The following is a 17,357-nucleotide window of genomic DNA, read 5'->3' on the forward strand; positions in this document are numbered from 1 at the left end:
GCTACCACCTCCCCCGGCAACAGGGCTGCCAATTGAAGTCAAGTTGATTCGTCCGTCGCAAGCGAATCGACCTTCAAAAGTCTGGCACGTCACTTCTTCAACTCTCCTCTCCAGAGCTCCGCGCGACTCCAGTCCCCTCAACGACTCCCACCGACCGACCGAGCGAAGCGATTGATTGTTTGATCAAACGCAAAAAACCAATCGACCGGGGCGCAAGCGACCGAAGCGCGAAGCGAACGAACAAGAGGAACACAGGACTCTCGAACCACACAAATAGCCCAACATGCCTCAGGATATGCCCCCCGCTGGCGGCTATGATGCCGTCCAGTACAAGGTGGGTTTGCTCTTTTCTTGCTCTCTCTGCCAGCTGCGATGGACGAGGCGCGATGCGACGGACGAGGTACAATCGACAACTCCCAACAGATTCGGGAGAGGGAAAAAAGGCGTGGAGGAAGGGAAGAGGAAGAGAACGAAACAGAAGGGAGGAATAAGAAGGAGAGTTGCAAAGGAAGAGCACCAGAAGGAAAGATAACGCTGAGAAGCTGGTGGACAACAACCGGTGGAGTGCTGCTCGAGTCATGTCCTCCCAGGGCCACTGGACTCGAGTCGAAGAACAGCACAGCGACCTACGCCGACAAACAAGAATACGATGGATAGGCCATAGAAGATCAGTACAAAATCACCGTCTCTGAAGGGGGACGAATATCGCAGCATACTCGGAGTCGCACTATCGGACGTCGAAGATGGAGTCCTCCCCGACCAGGATGCATGGCCTTCGACTGTTCCTGGAATCCGGGGAAGTGGGTTACGCTGTGGGGACCGGGGACAAGAACATGGAGCTGCCCGGGAAGTTCGAGGTCGTCAACAACAACATCCGGCATGCTATATACGATCAAGGTGTCCATGATTACAACTGCGTCCTTATGGGCATCATACCGTCGTAACCAGAAGGCTTCGTGGTGCGAGGGGTCACAGACGTGCCTGCGCTGGAAAGCCGACGCCAGAGGCCTCCTCAGCCTCGTCCTCATCCTCGTACTCAGCGTTGCCATTCGTTTCGTCCAAGCACCGCCTCCGCGCAGAGGTGTCTACAAGTTGTTTTGTTTCGTGGAATTAGAAGAACCTAAGGCTGACTTTGGCTTCACAGCGCAACCTCCCGCCCAGTGCCTTCAAGCCCAAGACCCTGCTCGCCTTCGGTGGCTTGATCATGGTCTACGGCTGGTACCATCTCTTCCACGGTATCCGTGAGCAAAGGTACTTTCTCCCTTCCTACGGTTAACACCATCTCCTCCTATATCTGCTCTCCATGGCCAGTCATTCCCCCCTACTACTGTCTCTCCTTCTCTCCTCCGCATATTTCAATCATTCCTCTCCGTCTTCACTTATAGTTCAGCAAGCTAACCCAACCACTCCAGAGAACTCGCCCGCGAAAAGATGTGGTCCCGCATCCACTTGATCCCCGCCCTCCAAGCCGAAGAGGACCGCGATCTCGTCCGTCGCCACTTGGCCGACGTCCAGCGCGAGAAGGAGCTGCTCGGAGACAAGGCCGTCAAGGTTTACCACGCGGACAGATATGTCCGTCCTACCTTTGCTATTACTCCTGGGAAGATCATCAAGGATTAGATGTGCACTCGGAAGAAGTGTCGAGGATGTGGGTGTGGGAGGAACACAGGACTCCCGGGTTTGGTCGTTGGTTGGGGTTGTAGATACTTGCCTGGTTCAAAATGAAGGATGAGGATAGACTTAGACGAGCAAGCAAGCAAGGTGTTGAGGTGATGACAGGTTGCGAGGTTTATGTGATGCTCATTCCTTTGACAGGTATGTGCCCAACTTCCATCCCTCATGGGACAGAAGTGAACATTGATACCAACAGCTCGGATGTCTGTTCGACGAGTAACTAGGTAGACCTTTGCATCGTCGTCAATAGCAGGGCTGCCGTGAACAACTTCCATGGTGTTTTCTACCATCTTTGCGTGCTCTCCTTGAAAGCTGTTAGCGATCAGCGTCCTCCTCCTTCTATAGCCATAAAGTTCGCCTTCAGGTTGTCACTAACTTAGCGCTAGCCAAAAATTCTCACAGCTTGGTCTAACTGCCTGAAACTCCTGCATCCTTTTAACCTCCAGTCTATCATTCAGCCGTAATGTAACAAAGTATGTTGGAGCCCAACGAGGCGCCAAAGATTTGTGTATCAAGTAACTATCACGTGTACAACAGCGTGTTAATGGATCAAGGAAAGGGGACACAGGTCTGAAAGTCAAAAGAACAACTTGTCATCTACCCTCTCTTGAGTCGGGTGTGTTGAATCCTTGAATTACAATTACCAAGTACAATCTAATGCTGATTTGTTAGCTTGGTACTCCTGGTACCTACTGGACGAGATCTATCCCGAGTTGTCCCAAACTTGATAAGGACAAAATGAATGGCTAGGTACGGTTCAGAAAGCCATTAACGACATTCAAATATTCAATATGACATGTTGAATTTCGGAAAAAGCATATTCAAGGTAAGATCACGCCTCGACCGTAGAACGGAACGAATCATTTAGACACAAAAACGCTTAAGGAAGTTAACCCGAGGTCTCAAACAAACAAACAAACCAGTATTGGACTGTACAGTTGCCATCCCAACCCATCTTTGGGCCCTCATGAGAATTCCCGCTCTATACGCCAAACTTAAACAATAATGAATTCTTTGACCCGCGCATCCTCGAAAAGGCCGGTCCTTTGGATAAAACCATCTTCCTCCCCATTTTGTTCAGGCAACGGCGAATACGTGAAATTAACCAATCCTGTTTTGACATATCTTCTTTCATGTTCCGGGCCGGGTATTTCTTCCAGCAACAGCATGCATTCATGCGTTTTGTGAAAATTATTTCTCATTGGTCTAGGCGCGTGACCTAACAGCACACAGTAGGCCCTGCGACCTGGCATATCCCAGTTGCCTCGATAATCCAAGTCATCAACCCAGACTTGGATCATCATTAACTTTTCCCCATAGCCTTTGATGCGGTCGGTCACCGGCCCAAAGGACATTGAAGGAAGTGCCATATTATCCCAAGTGGGAGGCTCTAACGAACCGTGAAGGAAGGGTGCAGTGAGATGTAGAGGAAAGTGCCCGAGGGTGGGCGGTATAAGTGGCTGATTATGAAATCTCCGGTAGGCATCATCAGGAACATGGAAAGACACTCGTGAATCCTTCTCGAAACCCTCCAGGTCATAATGATCCCAAGCGACTCTGTTTGAAAGAATCTCTAGTCCGTCTTTGTCCTTGCGCCAAAGCCATGACCACGAAGGGGCATCCATCCCCTCTTCAGCTTCGATGGGAGACGCACCATTATCTATGGTCCAAAGGAGTGACTGGGGAAGATCTTGGATCCACATGCCAGCATAATAGGTGAAATCTCTTCCCGTGCTGAACGACTGCCTTATACCAGACAGAGCGACATCACGGTCAGATTCCCTGGTCAAGATGAGCGAGGTGTATTCTTGGATCATTGTTCTCCAGAAAGCCAACGCCTCCTTTGATGACCCCCTTTTCGACGAGCAGAAATCCGCGAAGCTCCCTGTCTTTGATGAAGGGGAATGGTATGGGACGTTGTAAATCCATAGAGGACCGAGATGCCCGAACTCCCATATGAATCTGCCGAAATCACTTGGAATGGGGTTATTGATTCCGCCACATTCACAGAAGTACCGTGACCGGCATTCCCAGAGAACTTCTGAAGAAGAAATGTAAATGGCTCTGCGTGAAAGCATCCTCTCCTGGAAGACCCAAGCGCGATCCAGCAGTGGTTCCTCTATGCCGTGTTTGTCTTCGGCCTCTCCGCACAGATGACGATGAGCGCGGTCCATGGAATATCGAACCGCCACAGGACACTGGACGCCTTTATCGTTAGATACCCACTCTGTGTGAGTGTCTATGGGCAGCGTGCTCCTCTTGTCGGGTGAGTAGACTTTGCGCCCAAAGTAACATACCCTATCTTGAAAGAGGGTTCCTGAGCTGTTGGGTAACGCTGAGGCAGCGATGTTGAGATAGGCGTTGGAATATACCTCGCTCATGAGAACTGATTGATCTTTCCAGTCTTCCTGGCTGTCTTGTATGATGCAGAGAGAGTCTATCCAGAGGTAGTCACATCCCAAAGCACGAGCCACGTCGATCGCATCGCGGAATAACTGGGGAAGCTCATATCGTGATATTGCGGTAAGATGTTGTTGGATGTTTGTCGACATGGTTTTGGCCAGTGAAGAAGCCGCTTCCTTGCTACCCCAGCAATAGCTGAGAGTTGCGTATTTGACGACATGGTGTTTGTCGCCGCCGATATGTGGCTCGAGTTCAACTAACGGTCTAACCGAATATCGCCTGATATATCAATGAGCCTTTTGGGCACCGCGAAAGATTTTCCCTGGCAGGCAAGGTGATCACGATCGCACTGCTTGAGCCAAGGGTTGACAATAGACACAAGCTTTTCGAGGTCAAGCGACGCTGGAAATTTCGGCACCTCGGGCATGTAACTGAATCGTGGGTGAAACTGAGCGAAGCCTAGGTAGACATAGAGAGTAGTTAGCACAGAAGAGTCAAAGAACCTGAACAGATGCCGAGGTCCGTGGAGGAAAGTGGGGTAAACAGGAAACATTTCACAGAGATTACACTTGCCTCCGGGGGTATAAAACTCCAGAGCCACTCCCGTTTCCACCCACAACGAGCTGACACCACGATGACGGGAATCATAATCCACCACAACCGTGAACGGTCGATCCGGTCTTATCCAGAAACAGATCCTTGGAACAAAAACTGGCGAAACTTTAGAACAGACACGAAGGTAGGCATCCCAAGCCCAGTTGACGGCTCCAAGCATAATCGCGCAATATTTACAGCCAGCATCTGCGCTCGTCGTCAAGCAGTGCATGGTCATGTCTTTGAAATACGCTGGCGGATCGTACCAGCCGTCCCGGGGTGTAAGGTTGCCACAAACACGGCAGTCGCCATGAGCGGGAGATGCTTCCATGGACTCTTGTTCCATTCAAGCGTATCTTGGGGCGATTTATCGTGTATCTAGGTAGGTAGGTAGGTAGGTAGGTGTAGGCAGACGAAGGCTGTATTTGGACAAGACGTTAGAGAGTGAGCTTGGGCAGAATAAGTTGGGCGGGGTCATAGGTTGAAATACACACCACAGAAACACCTTTATGGCGCAAAACATACCTTACCGATCAAAGGCGGGGTCGCCAATGTCAGGTTGGCTCGTTGGGTAGTTGTGCAGATATATGTAGACGTCCGTGGATTTTGCAGGGCTGAATGGATGGATGGCTTCGAGATTCCGGCTGTTGATACGATAGTGTCCAATCATTGGGAAGATTGTATCAAGCCGACTGGTTGACTCGACCGAGATACCGGGAAAGCTGCTCGAACGGTGTATGTCTGAATGTACACACCCGGCCTTTTCGTTCAAGATGGATGGAATGTTACTGAAGTTGGACCGAGATGCAGTATTCGGCATAACGAAGGCTCAATGCTTTTGGCGAACAAGTGGACGCAGTAGTGAAGAAGATGCAAAGAAGTGGAACAATTTCGGGTCCAATGTGTCGAAGTGAACGGAGTGGATGTAAACACGAGGGCACAAGAATAAACGAAAGTGGTGGTGAACTTGTTGATTGAAGAAGAAGAAAGAGGACGAAAGAGAGAGGGTGGGGGAATCCCTCGATATATGTACATGAGTGGCAATCCATGTGTGGATCGAAAATGCCAAGATAACCATCATGCTCAACAAGATGGTGACCGGGAGGATGAGCAGGAACGAAAGGGTCAGAGGCGCTTCGAGCCCTGACGAGTAGAGGTAGACTTGTAGGTAGTGTAATCATCCATCTTTTGTACCCCACAACGTTCTCTCAATTGACGATACCGTGGCCTTGAGATAAGGTAGGAAGGAACAATCATCTCAGTGCCGATTCCACCCAGCAAGCTCAACGCTCAAACGCGCCTTCCTTGGATCCTAGAAGTAGCTGACTCACCCAACCAAGACAACATCTCCTTCCCAAGAACAACAAGTACTCAGCGTTGTCTGTTCAACACAGCACTAGAGGTAACTTCGCCCCTCACGCAGGCCCCTTCGACACTTCCCCCCACATCTCCCTAACTCTTGCCCCTAAAAAACAAATTAACCCTCCCCATCATCCCCTGCAACCCCTTCAGCGCCTTCCCATCCTCCTTCGCCTGCTTCTGCGTCTCCTCCCACCCCTCTCTGATCCACCCCGGCAACTTCGCCCTCACATGCTCCCTCTCATACCTATGGTCTATCAGGACAATAGCCGCATAGTCGTTCTGATGCCGGATCGCTCTTCCTATCGACTGGTTGACGGCGCGAAGCGTAGCGTTTTCGTAGAAGAGGTTGGAGGCACGAGCGGCGAGTTTGAGGATGTTGGGGGGCTTGTGTTTATCTTTGTTTCTGGACGAAGGGTTGGTGGAATGGTTAGTGTTGGACGGGGGTGGGATAACCGGGGCGGGAGGGGGTGCGGTGGTGGTGGGCTGAGAGGCGGAATAGCGCTCGATAAAGTTTGCTTCAAGGTATTCCCTGCGCGCTATCCATTCGGGGGAGTGAGCGTTGGGATAAGGCAGGCCGATGACGATGACGCACCGGCCCAGCCGGTCGGAGAAGTTGATGCCTTCGGACATCTTGCCGCCTACTACCGACAGCAACATGGCGCCCTTTACCCGAGTCCCTGACGGCGATAGGGGACGGACTTCGGAATGGATGACGTCGCTGTACTTTTGGAGGGTCTGCTCGCTCGACTCGGTTTTGGAGTCCATGAACATGGCTTTCTTGTTTTCGAGTCGCTCCCAGATGGTTTTGGGGCCCATGGCTTGGTCGGGCGTTTTCCAAACTCTGATGACTTCTTCCAGGTAGCCGTAAGAGGGGAAGAAGGCGACGACGCCGTCCGGTACGACAGAGCAGAGATTGAGTAGCACCAAGCCGAGGCGGTTGATCATGTTCGGGTTGCTGCGCTTGGAAAAGGTGAAGTCGAAGCAGTCCTCGCCGATTCCGGTGTCCACTTTTGGGTTGGGGGCGATGGAACCGAGCGTCCAGACGCAGAGGTTCTCTTTGGGGATGACATGGCCGCAGCTGAGTGTTGTGATCTTCTCTGGCGGTACGTCCGGGAACAGATGTGCTTTGTAGTCCTCGAAAGGGGACATCGTTCCACCAGCCAGAATAACCGCCCTTGCGCTCTCCGCAATCGACGAGAAGGCGTGTGTCGGCGAGAGCAGCATGTAACTGAGCTTCATATCCTGCATTTCGCCCCTAGGTGGAGGTATCTTCTCATAGAAGATCTTCCCCTCCGAGCTCAGATTCGTCAACGCCGTCAAGAACGAGCACAGAGTGTGGAGTACTGGTGGTCTGCCCTCCCTCTTCTTTATCTCCTTCTCGGCTTCCTCATCATCTGTGTCCCGACTTTCTTCCTCGCAATAACTGACATACCCCTCGATCTTAAAAGCCAACTTGCTCTCCTGAACATACCTGATCAACCTGTACAAGTTGATCTGATCCGCGCCACCCGTCTTCAATAAAAGGTTAGGATCGACCACGAGTCCTTCCTGGTCTTCCTTTAGCCCCTTAGCAGCCTTGTCCAGTCTTGATTTGATGTATACCCCCAAAGCTTCCACGACCCTTTGTAGCTGAGCAATCATGACCTTGTTTTCTCCTTTTAATTTCTGTTGAAACCGTTGGTAATACATACCCAGTGACAGTTTCGCTCTTTTGAGGTCGGTGTACTTGATCTCAGCTGCATGCACGTTAGATACGGCGTCCATAATGTTGTGCGCCTCGTCTATAATCACAATGTTTCCTTCGAGTTTGATGCCCAACGCCTCACGGGCGCTTTTCTGTAGGAGGAGAGGGTATGGTAGAGTGATCACCTCAGCCCCGGGGATGGCAGAGCGGGAGGCGTAGTAAGGACAGATTTGTAGCTGCTTGCCGGTCTGGTAGAGATCTTCGATGTCCGGTAGCGTGGCAAGAGCGGTGTCGCGGAACTGGTGGGTGGCTTTGAGGTTCGAGGCGTTGGGTAGGTATGGACATCGTTGTTCTTTGGGTGTTTTCGATTGTTGTAGGGATTGACACCGTTCGTTGATCGCGGCGAGGGTGCCAAGTTTGTTGACGGAGGGATTGATGCAGAGTTTTTGCCGTGAGGAAAGCGGAATCTGCTTCACGATTTCTTTTGCTGGTTCTTCTTGAGCAGCGGGTGTTGGAACAGAAGCAGGGAACTCCGGCCTCCTCAACTCCTGAATAAACTGCGTCAACTGCGAATGCGTCCTCGAGGTGTAGAAGATCTATCATCTTGTAAGCTTCGTCCCTTTTGCGAACCTCCTCATCCGATCCAACTCACCTTAATCCCCTCCTCAGCCACTGGCTCCTCGTCTCCTCCCTTCTTCCCTCCCGCAGTCCCCATCCCCACCTTCTCCAAGAGCTCTCTCGTTTCCTTACTTAACTGACCCATCGGATCATTCTCATCCATCCCCCCTTCATCTTTCCAATCCTCAATCAAAAATTCCTTATCCTCATCGCTTGCCGTCAACCCTCTACTCCCGCCGCTCCCCCCGCTCCCCTTCTTCTTCCCCCCTTCTTCTCCATCCCCTTTTCCCCTGTCCAACTTCCTCCTCTTCCCACCCCTTGCTTGCCCTTCCTCCCCTTCCTCCTCCATCTCCCTTTCCCTTTCCCTTATTCTCTCCAACGTCCTTTCCATCTCTTCATACCTCTGCGCCAGCTCCTCGCGTTTCCTTTTCAAAGCACTCTCCACCATCCACCCCGGTTCTCCCGATTCCTCCATTTGCTGCTTTATCTTCTTGATCTCAGACTCAAATTGCAACCGCTTGTGGTTACGCAGCCAGGTTAGGGAGGCGCAGATTAATGACAACGACTTGCCGGTGCCGGTGGGGGATTCGAAGAGGGCGATTTGTGCATGACCCTTGGGGGAACTGCTGCTGGGACCTTTGTCTTTATCTTTGCTGGTAGCGGTTTTAGAGGTGACGGATGGGGACGTTTCAGTGGCGCTGTTGATGTGGACGGTAGGGGCGGTGGTAGGGTTAAATAATGGGGGTGGGGATGGGGACGTTGTAGGAAGGGAGGGGTTGCTGGGGATAAGGGTGGCGGCGGTTGATGAGAAAGTGGCGGGAGGAGCGGTGGTGTTCGTGAGGGGAACGGCAACGGTTCGATCGAGAACAGAATACAGAGTTTGCATAAAGGTTATTTGGATAGGGTAGGGAGTGTATGGGTGGTTGAAGTCGGTTGGTGGTGGCTTGTCGGCATTCCGAGAGTCCATTTGGATAAACGAGGGGCCTATGACTTTGATGTCGGGTATTGGTAGTGTGGAGGCCATCCTGTGGTGCTTTTGTGGTTGTTGCGCTGGACGCTGGTGAGGAGGATGTGGTGAGATGTGTGAATTCGTCGATGGCGAAAATGGCAAGAAAGTCACGGCGATGTCAAAAGTGGGGTAGGTGAGCAGACGAGATCGGAGGCGAAAAGTTGATGTTTTCTTGGAGAGATGTTGGAACAGTCCTGAATACTAAAACAAAGCAATATCTGGCGCCTGCGCAACGAGACGTTATGATGGAGGTGACTGTAGGTACAAAGAAGATGTTGAAGATGAAGCTGGCGGTACGCGACGAACAGACCGTGACGGGAGGGATGAGTAGCGATGTCACGTGAGCACGTGTTAAGTGCCACTTACTAGCAGACGGGACTTCATGGTGCTGCGTACGCAGGGGCAACATCAAGTCACCGGCGATAACTGCTTGCAGGAACAAGCTACAAGATGAAAATACTAATGCATTATGCCTACCAATCTCCTTGCGCCAATGCGACCAGATGGTATCTAAGAGCGTACCTATCTAACCATGAACCCATCAGACCTTTAACCATACAACAAAATGAACATGCAACGCCCAGCGCCTATTATGCTACTGTTCCCAGTTGAACGCCTTTAACCTTTCGCACCCCCTTGGACAGCCCCATGTCATACGATACTCCGGAGACAATTCATGAACCCAGGCCACTAAACCCGCAAAATATCCATCTCATCCTCTTCCCCCTCTTCCTCTTCCTCGCCACTTTGACTTCCGCCATGTTCCTTCTCTAATCCCATCTGCAGAAAGGGATGATTCAATGCATCCTCTGCACTAATTCTCCTCGCCGGATCCAGTTCCATACACCTAGCCAAGAACTCCACCGCCAACTTCTCATCCTCGGGCATCTTGACGCCCGTATCCCGACACGTGCTCCAGAGAATAATGCGCTCGAAACTGAACCCCTGTGTGCCAATCGTCGGGATGGTCGTCTCAAACATGCACCCGTGAAGCTGACCGGCCTGCCGCATGCGCTTGATGCCGAAGATGGTGGCGATCTCGACCATGGCTTCGACGTCGTCGGCTGAGTTAAAGAAGGGGAACCGTTTGGACAGGATCGTGAGGAGGATCACGCCGGCGGACCAGATATCGATTTTGGTGGTTTGTTCCGTACATTTGAACAGCACTTCGGGGGCGCGGAAGCCTCTGGTGCCAGCACGGTTGGCGCGCCGTGAGGGGCGGGTGTCTTGTTTCGGGTAGCCGTTGTGCGGAACGCTGGAGTTGAGGTGGGCGGCGCGGAGGCGGTTGCGCCGTGTGGTCGGATCCTCATGGCAGAGGCATGGTTTGCATTCGGACCCTTCGCGCTCGGCAAGACCAAAGTCGACGAGGACGCCACGCTTGGTGGAAGGGTCGTAGAGAAAGTTGGTCGGTTTGATGTCGCGGTGGAGGATCTTGTGGCGGTGGACGCTCTCGAGAGCAGTGAAGAGGGAGCGCAGGTAGATCGCAATATCAGTAGGTGTCATCTTGCGGAAGTATTCGCGGAAATCGGCATGGCGGAAGTAGGGGAGGATAGCGATGACTTGGTCAGTTTCGCGGAAGGCGGTGATCAGGGGGCAGACTGATGTGCAGCCGCGCAGGTCGTGTAGCAAGTCGAGCTCGTTCAGAATACGGGTGGGAGAGGAGGTAACGTAGATCTTCTTGATGGCGACATATTTTGGTTTGCGCCGTGGGCGGGTGGTAGCACTGGAGCTCGAGTTGCGTCCGTATGTCCTGAGAGGGGGAGGCGCCCACTTGTCACTTTCTTTTTCGTAGTCCCACGAGTTGTCGTACTGGTCGTAGACGAGGTCTTCGGCTTTGTAGACGGTCGAAAAGGTGCCTGGAAAAGCAAGTGGTCAGTAGCGATTCTGGCCGGTGCCAAAGGGTCTTGGTGTTTCTAACCTTCTCCAATGCGCTTGATCAACCGATATTGTTGTCGGAAACCTGGAAAGGTGTCTTGGAGTTTCTCCATGTCGTCCTGAATGTTGGGGTCTACAATGCCGTCGTCTGAGCTGTCTGAACAGACCGAATCCTGGTCATCGTCTTCGTCATCGTGATGGTCCTCCTGTTGCTCCCCTTCGCCCTCTGTAGCACTGCTTGCTTCGACCTCCTCTTCGGCATGTTGCTGCTCCTCCTCGTCGTGTTCCTGTTCCTCCACGTCGTGGGCGTCATGGTGGCCATGATTGCCATAATGTTGCTCGGCCTCCTCGCTCATTTCGGTATCCTGAGTGGAGGGCGCATCTTGGTGTAAGCGGAAGTGCTCTTCTCGTTGGCGACGTGTTGAGGTAACTTGAACGGCCGCCATTGGACCTTCTTGTAGCAAAGGATGCGACTGACACTGGAGCCGAGCGCGAGGGTGGTCAGGGCGAATTCGAGCGTCGAGAGACCAGCAAGAACCAGCGCGAGGGCCATTAATTTGAAGAGGAAAGTGAAGAGTGGTTGTGTCGGTCAAAATCCATGTCAGTGACGGAATTATTTTGGCGGTAAACAACAAGTGGAATCGATAGAAGGGGGCATGTGCACGGGCCATTCAAAACGCGACTTGCACCCAGGCACGCGTCAAAAGTCAACAAACAGTTCAGGTACCGCCTCGTTGCTAGGGCCGATCTCCCCCACAGTTGAAGAACAACCCCACTGAGACCACTGTAGCACAGCGCTAACTGCTCGCGGCGGAATTCATCCTGTCGCATTCGAGGGGAAACATTTCAAATGATCTTAACCAAAACACCATCACTGGGCAACACCATACATCACCACCACTACCCAGCTCCCGCCCCGTCGACGTTACCGCGAGCAGCCGACCGCCCTATCTTCCAGCTCAGTCTTCTCGGTCTTGTTCTGTTTCGGCCTCCGGTCTCTTCTCGACCCTTCCGCGATACCCTGCCCTCGATTGATACCCCCGCCGACAAGGCGACCAGTCCAACATCATGGACTCGATAAACTTCGACATCAACAATGCGCTCAAGCATTACATGGACGATCCTGCCAGCATTCCAACACCAGAAGCTGACAGCGCTCTTGTCGACTGCGAGAACGAGCCCGAATCCCTCGGCGACAACGGCCTCATCAACAGCATCCTCAACCCCATTGTAGACGCCGTCGCAGAAAACCCAGACGCCATTACGCGCGCCCACATCTTTGACTCCTTGCAATTTCTACTCAAGTGCGATTCCATTCTCTCTGATCTTCCCTATGTCCCGGTGTCCCCTGGTGCCAAAGGCGACCACACTTGGTCCACCATGGACTCGATATCGCAACACATGACCACAGACAAGAGGCCGCGGCTAACAGTCTTCGATCTCTAGGTACACATCCTTCCTATCAGCACATGCGCTCAGCAAAATCTTCGATCTCATTACCTCGGGACTCGCCGCCGAAGCCGACGTTGTTCATCACGACCTAGAAGCCGAAGAACAAGAGCTCCTCGCCCACCACAAACAGCTGCTCGACATTTACGCCTTCCTCCTACAATGGACTATCGCCGGTGTCGAGGCCAAGGCCGCCGAAAAGGCTTCCAATACCGTAACAACCAGAGGCCGCGGAAAGCCAAAGAAACCCACAGGGAGAGACGGCACCTGGGACTCATCAGCGCAACTCGAAACGGCTCTTAATACCATGGTCAAGGCTCTTAGGCTGAAGCTCGCCAGGATATTCATGACCACTTCGGAGCGCGACACCTTCATTGGTCTGTTGACTCGACCCGTGTATATGATACTCGAGAGCGAACAGCGAACCAAGAACACCAGTATACGTATGCACTGCTGGAAGGTGCTTTGTGTTGCCATCAAGCACCACGGTCACGGTTATGCCGCGCAAATCTCGATTGTCCAGAACTTGACCTACTTTGAGCATTTGGCTGAGCCCATGGCCGAGTTTCTCCACATCTTGGCCGAGCAATACGACTACCCACAGCTAGCGGAGGAAATCCTACGAGAGCTCAGTAACAAGGAGTTCAACAGCAATGACAACAAGGGCCCCAAATCCGTCTCGACCTTCATGATCAAGCTTTCCGAGCTGGCACCCAGAATCATCATCAAGCAGGTGACGCTGCTGGCCAAGCAGCTGGATAGCGAATCGTATACCCTACGTTGCGCTTTGATCGAAGTCTTTGGAAACATGTTGATACACCTTAGCAAGTCAGCCGAAAGAGGCGAGAACCACAAAACCCAGATGAACGCCTTCTTTGACGTCTTAGAAGAGAGATTCCTCGACATCAACCCTTACTGTCGTGTCAGGGCCATCCAGGTTTACATCAAGCTCTGCGATTTGGAGCAAAAGTTTCCCAAGCGACGACAGAAAGCCGCGGAACTCGCTTGCCGCAGTCTCGAAGACAAGAGCAGTCACGTCAGGAGGAATGCCATCAAGTTGCTCGGCACCTTAATCAGAACTCATCCCTTCACGGCTCTACATGGTGCCCAGCTGGCCAGGAAGGATTGGCAAGAGCGCTTGAGCAAAGTGGAAGAAGAGCTCAACGCTTTGAAGCCACCGGTGGATGCTCCAGGACTGGATGGCGAGGCCGGCAACACCTCCGTAGACCCAGCTCTCCTTGACGATGCAACCCAGATGATGGAATCCCCCAGGAAACAACCATCAGAGATGACAGAGGAGGAAAAGGTCGCAGCCATTCGCAAGGCCCAAGAAGAAGCAGCTACCTCCGAAGCCATCGAGAAGCTCACACTGACGAAGCGCTACTACAGCGAAGCGCTGAAGTTTATCGACGTCCTCCACGAGGCCACCGAGACCGTCTGCCAGCTGCTCGGATCCAAAAACAAGAGCGAGGTCATTGAAGCCATGGACTACTTTGAGATCGGCGACGCATACAACATTGAGCAGAACAAGATCGGCATCCGTCGCATGCTCAGGCTGATCTGGACCAAGGGCAACAGTGATGAAGGCAAGGGCGTGCAGACCCATCTGATCGAGTGCTACAAGAGATTGTTTTTCGAGGCGCCTGGTAACTTCAATGCCAATGATGCGGCGACGTACATCGCAAGGAACATGATCAGTTTGACGTTTGGTGCTACTCCTGCGGAGTTGACTTCGCTGGAGCAGCTGCTTAGCACCATGATGAAGTCGGGTATGATCTCGGACTTGGTCATTGCTAAGCTGTGGCAAGTGTATGGCGTGCAGAAGCGGGAGATATCAAGGACGCAGCGTCGGGGCGCCATCATTGTGCTGGGTATGCTGGCCACCGCCAATCCCGACATTGTTGTGGGCGAGATGGAGACAATGCTTCGTACTGGTCTCGGAGCCCACGGTCGGGCAGATCTTCAACTGGCCAAGTATACCTGCGTCGCTCTTCGCCGCATCAATCCCACAGGTCGCCAGTCCAAGGATTCCGGTATCAAGTTCTCCCGGCTACCAAACGACCATGCCCTCCTCACCAAGCTTGCTGCAATCACTGAGGTTCCCACAGACAGCAAGGAATGGTATGGTGTTGCCGAACAGGCCATCAACGCCATCTATGCCATTGCCAAGCACCCCGACGTTTTGTGCTCCGAGATCATCCGTCGCAAGACCAAGGCTGTCTTTGCTCGTTCGCCCAAGTCGCGTTCTGCTTCCCATGAGGAGAAACCATCACCAACAGGTAGCGCAGAGCCCACGCCAGCTGAAGAGCCCAACCCGGACGCCATGGACGAGGACGAGCCAGCATCCGCCCAACCACCGGCCGCTACCCAACCAGAAGATGCTGAATCCAAGAAGCAACACCGAGAACACGCCATCGCCCTTTCCCAGCTCCTCTTTATTGTCGGCCACGTAGCCATCAAGCAGATCGTTCATTTGGAACTGTGTGAATTGGACTTTAAGCGCCGTAAGCAAGAGAAGGAGAAGGCAGCTGGAACCACAAACAAGCGCACATCCCTTTCGGCCTCCGCTTCCACCAACCGCCGCAAATCAGCCGGCCCCAAAGCCACGAAGGACGAAGAAGACCAAGACGAACTCGACCTCATCGGCGGCACCACCGAAGACGACTTTACCGAAGCCATCTTCCACATTCGCGAGCGCGAACTGCTCTACGGGCCGCAATCCCTTCTCGCCATGTTTGGGCCCATGGTGTCCGAAATATGCGCAAACAACACCACCTACCGCAACCGCGAACTGCAACAAGCCGCCACCTTGTGTCTTGCCAAGCTCATGTGCGTGTCGTCCGAATACTGCGAAGCCAACCTCCCCCTTCTCATCACCATTATGGAGCGCTCCGTCGACCCCACCGTGCGCTCCAACGCCGTAATCGCCCTTGGCGACATGGCCGTGTGCTTCAACCACCTCATCGACGAGAACACCGACTTCCTCTACCGTCGCCTGTCGGATCCCGACCCCTCCGTCAAGCGCACCTGTCTCATGACACTTACCTTCCTCATTTTGGCCGGGCAGGTCAAAGTCAAGGGCCAACTGGCGTCAATGGCGCTGTGTCTCGAAGACGGAGATAAGCGCATTGCTGACTTGGCGAGGATGTTCTTCACCGAACTCTCCACCAAAGACAATGCGGTCTACAATCACTTCGTGGACATGTTCTCCCTGCTTTCGTCCGATCCCAGTCTGGAAGAAGAGGGCTTCAGGAGGGTGGTCAAGTTCCTGCTCGGCTTCGTGGAGAAGGATAGGCATGCTAAGCAGCTGGCGGAGAAGTTAGCGGCAAGATTGCAGAGGTGTGATACGGAGAGGCAGTGGAATGATGTCGCTTTTGCGTTGGGATTGCTGCAGCATAAGAATGAGGAGATTGCTAAAGTTGTGTCTGAGGGTTTCAAGGTGGTTCCCTCTGGGCAACAGGGGTTGGGGGCAACTCAGGCGACGCAGGGAGCTACGCAAGCTACTCAGGCGAGGGCTTAAGGAAGGAAGGGGTGGATCATGGAGGTCGGTGGTTGAATGTTGATGGACTTCATGTTTTGTGTTTTAAATGGGTCTTGTGTAGGCGTTGAATGAGTGGAAAGGTCTTGGAAATACGAGTATGGTTCGGATATTGGGACTTGGGTGGACGGCGTTGGGTGTATTGTACCACGACGATGTCAAAACTTGGAGGGTAGCGTAGGTAAAAATCTGCTCTATGAAAATCTCAGCGGTTTCCCTTTCAGCCTTTCCATCAGGCAGTTCAGAAAATGAATTTGGAACCTTTGGCAACGATCCAGAGCCGTTTCTATTTGTCGAACGACGTTGTTGAGATAGCCGAACCATGACCGGGGATCCCAACTCGGTTAAAAGAAGACTGGATGGGCAAATCTGGGGTAGCGCGTGTGGGGATCATGGCATTATCGAATCGGGATGAGCCATCGGATTGTGGAGGATGGTGGAGTACGCCGGGGTACGACTGTGATATTACTAGTAATAATCGATATGGGTTCAAGGTAGCTTAATTGTGTATATCTGTGTAAGACTGGCTCTCCCAGCCCAACTAAGTACGTACATAGTTAGTAGATCCCCTAGCCTCTAATACACCTTCTTAAATCTAGTGTACAAACTACCCCAAATCTACCTAAAAATACCCTAAAATACCCTAAAATCCTTCTAAAACTGGCTAAAAATAATACTATCCCCAAATTACTTCCTCGTTATGGTAGCTTTTAAACTCTTACTCGTAAAAATCTCGCCCTATTATACTTATTGTTATACTTACCGATTCGTTACCCGAATCCTCCTCTATAAAGTCCTCTATACCCTTCGGGCAGCCTATAATAATATTTCCACTATTAAACTCTTGTAATTAAATTTATAACCGCTATAACTCTACGAATCCCAATTACTCTATAAAGTTTGAATATATTATAAGAAGAAGGCTCTTAGTAAGGCTATTAGCAATCTACTCCTTAGTAGGTACGTAAATTATGTCTACCAACTTCCTCTTTTACGTTTACTTTAATTAATATTTATGTACGTCAATGTATTTAAGTTTACTTACGAACCGAATTCCCTCCTTTATAATAAATTGTATCGTTTATTTATTATTATAACTTATAAATGTAACCTCTTAATTTTCAAACCCTAAAGAAAATTCGTCAAAAAAA

General features: G+C 52.0%; 5 protein-coding genes across 5 annotated transcripts; 2 read left to right on the forward strand and 3 right to left on the reverse strand.

Moving 5' to 3' along the window:
- Window positions 1-23: 23 nt before the first annotated feature.
- Window positions 24-2,046, forward strand: B0H65DRAFT_460103 (NADH:ubiquinone oxidoreductase 14kD subunit). The gene is made up of 3 exons (XM_062826511.1): window positions 24-334; window positions 1,145-1,251; window positions 1,413-2,046. Exons 1-3 carry the CDS (start codon window positions 284-286, stop codon window positions 1,618-1,620), a joined length of 366 nt encoding a protein of 121 aa, XP_062682398.1. The 5' UTR covers window positions 24-283; the 3' UTR covers window positions 1,621-2,046.
- A 529-nt stretch (window positions 2,047-2,575) lies between these two features.
- B0H65DRAFT_146319 (heterokaryon incompatibility protein-domain-containing protein) lies at window positions 2,576-4,602 on the reverse strand. Its single transcript, XM_062821010.1, has one exon. The coding sequence runs from the start codon at window positions 4,224-4,226 to the stop codon at window positions 2,670-2,672; it is 1,557 nt and encodes a 518-aa protein (XP_062682399.1). The 5' UTR covers window positions 4,227-4,602; the 3' UTR covers window positions 2,576-2,669.
- A 1,521-nt stretch (window positions 4,603-6,123) lies between these two features.
- Window positions 6,124-9,612, reverse strand: B0H65DRAFT_521233 (helicase C-terminal domain-containing protein; the record flags this gene model as incomplete). The annotated part of the gene is made up of 2 exons (XM_062828744.1): window positions 8,370-9,612; window positions 6,124-8,313 (listed from the first exon to the last, which is right to left on the reverse strand). The coding sequence occupies exons 1-2, from the start codon at window positions 9,357-9,359 to the stop codon at window positions 6,124-6,126; spliced, it is 3,180 nt and encodes a 1,059-aa protein (XP_062682400.1). The 5' UTR covers window positions 9,360-9,612.
- Window positions 9,613-9,787: 175 nt separating this feature from the next.
- B0H65DRAFT_460114 (kinase-like domain-containing protein) lies at window positions 9,788-11,936 on the reverse strand. The gene is made up of 2 exons (XM_062826512.1): window positions 11,263-11,936; window positions 9,788-11,200 (listed from the first exon to the last, which is right to left on the reverse strand). The coding sequence occupies exons 1-2, from the start codon at window positions 11,888-11,890 to the stop codon at window positions 10,035-10,037; spliced, it is 1,794 nt and encodes a 597-aa protein (XP_062682401.1). The 5' UTR covers window positions 11,891-11,936; the 3' UTR covers window positions 9,788-10,034.
- Window positions 11,937-12,012: 76 nt separating this feature from the next.
- B0H65DRAFT_146332 (armadillo-type protein) lies at window positions 12,013-16,220 on the forward strand. The gene is made up of 2 exons (XM_062821011.1): window positions 12,013-12,523; window positions 12,666-16,220. Exons 1-2 carry the CDS (start codon window positions 12,288-12,290, stop codon window positions 16,186-16,188), a joined length of 3,759 nt encoding a protein of 1,252 aa, XP_062682402.1. The 5' UTR covers window positions 12,013-12,287; the 3' UTR covers window positions 16,189-16,220.
- Window positions 16,221-17,357: the final 1,137 nt, after the last annotated feature.

This window comes from Neurospora tetraspora (genome assembly GCF_033439725.1).
Source record: "Neurospora tetraspora strain CBS 560.94 chromosome Unknown B0H65scaffold_3, whole genome shotgun sequence".
Lineage (NCBI taxonomy): Eukaryota > Fungi > Ascomycota > Sordariomycetes > Sordariales > Sordariaceae > Neurospora > Neurospora tetraspora.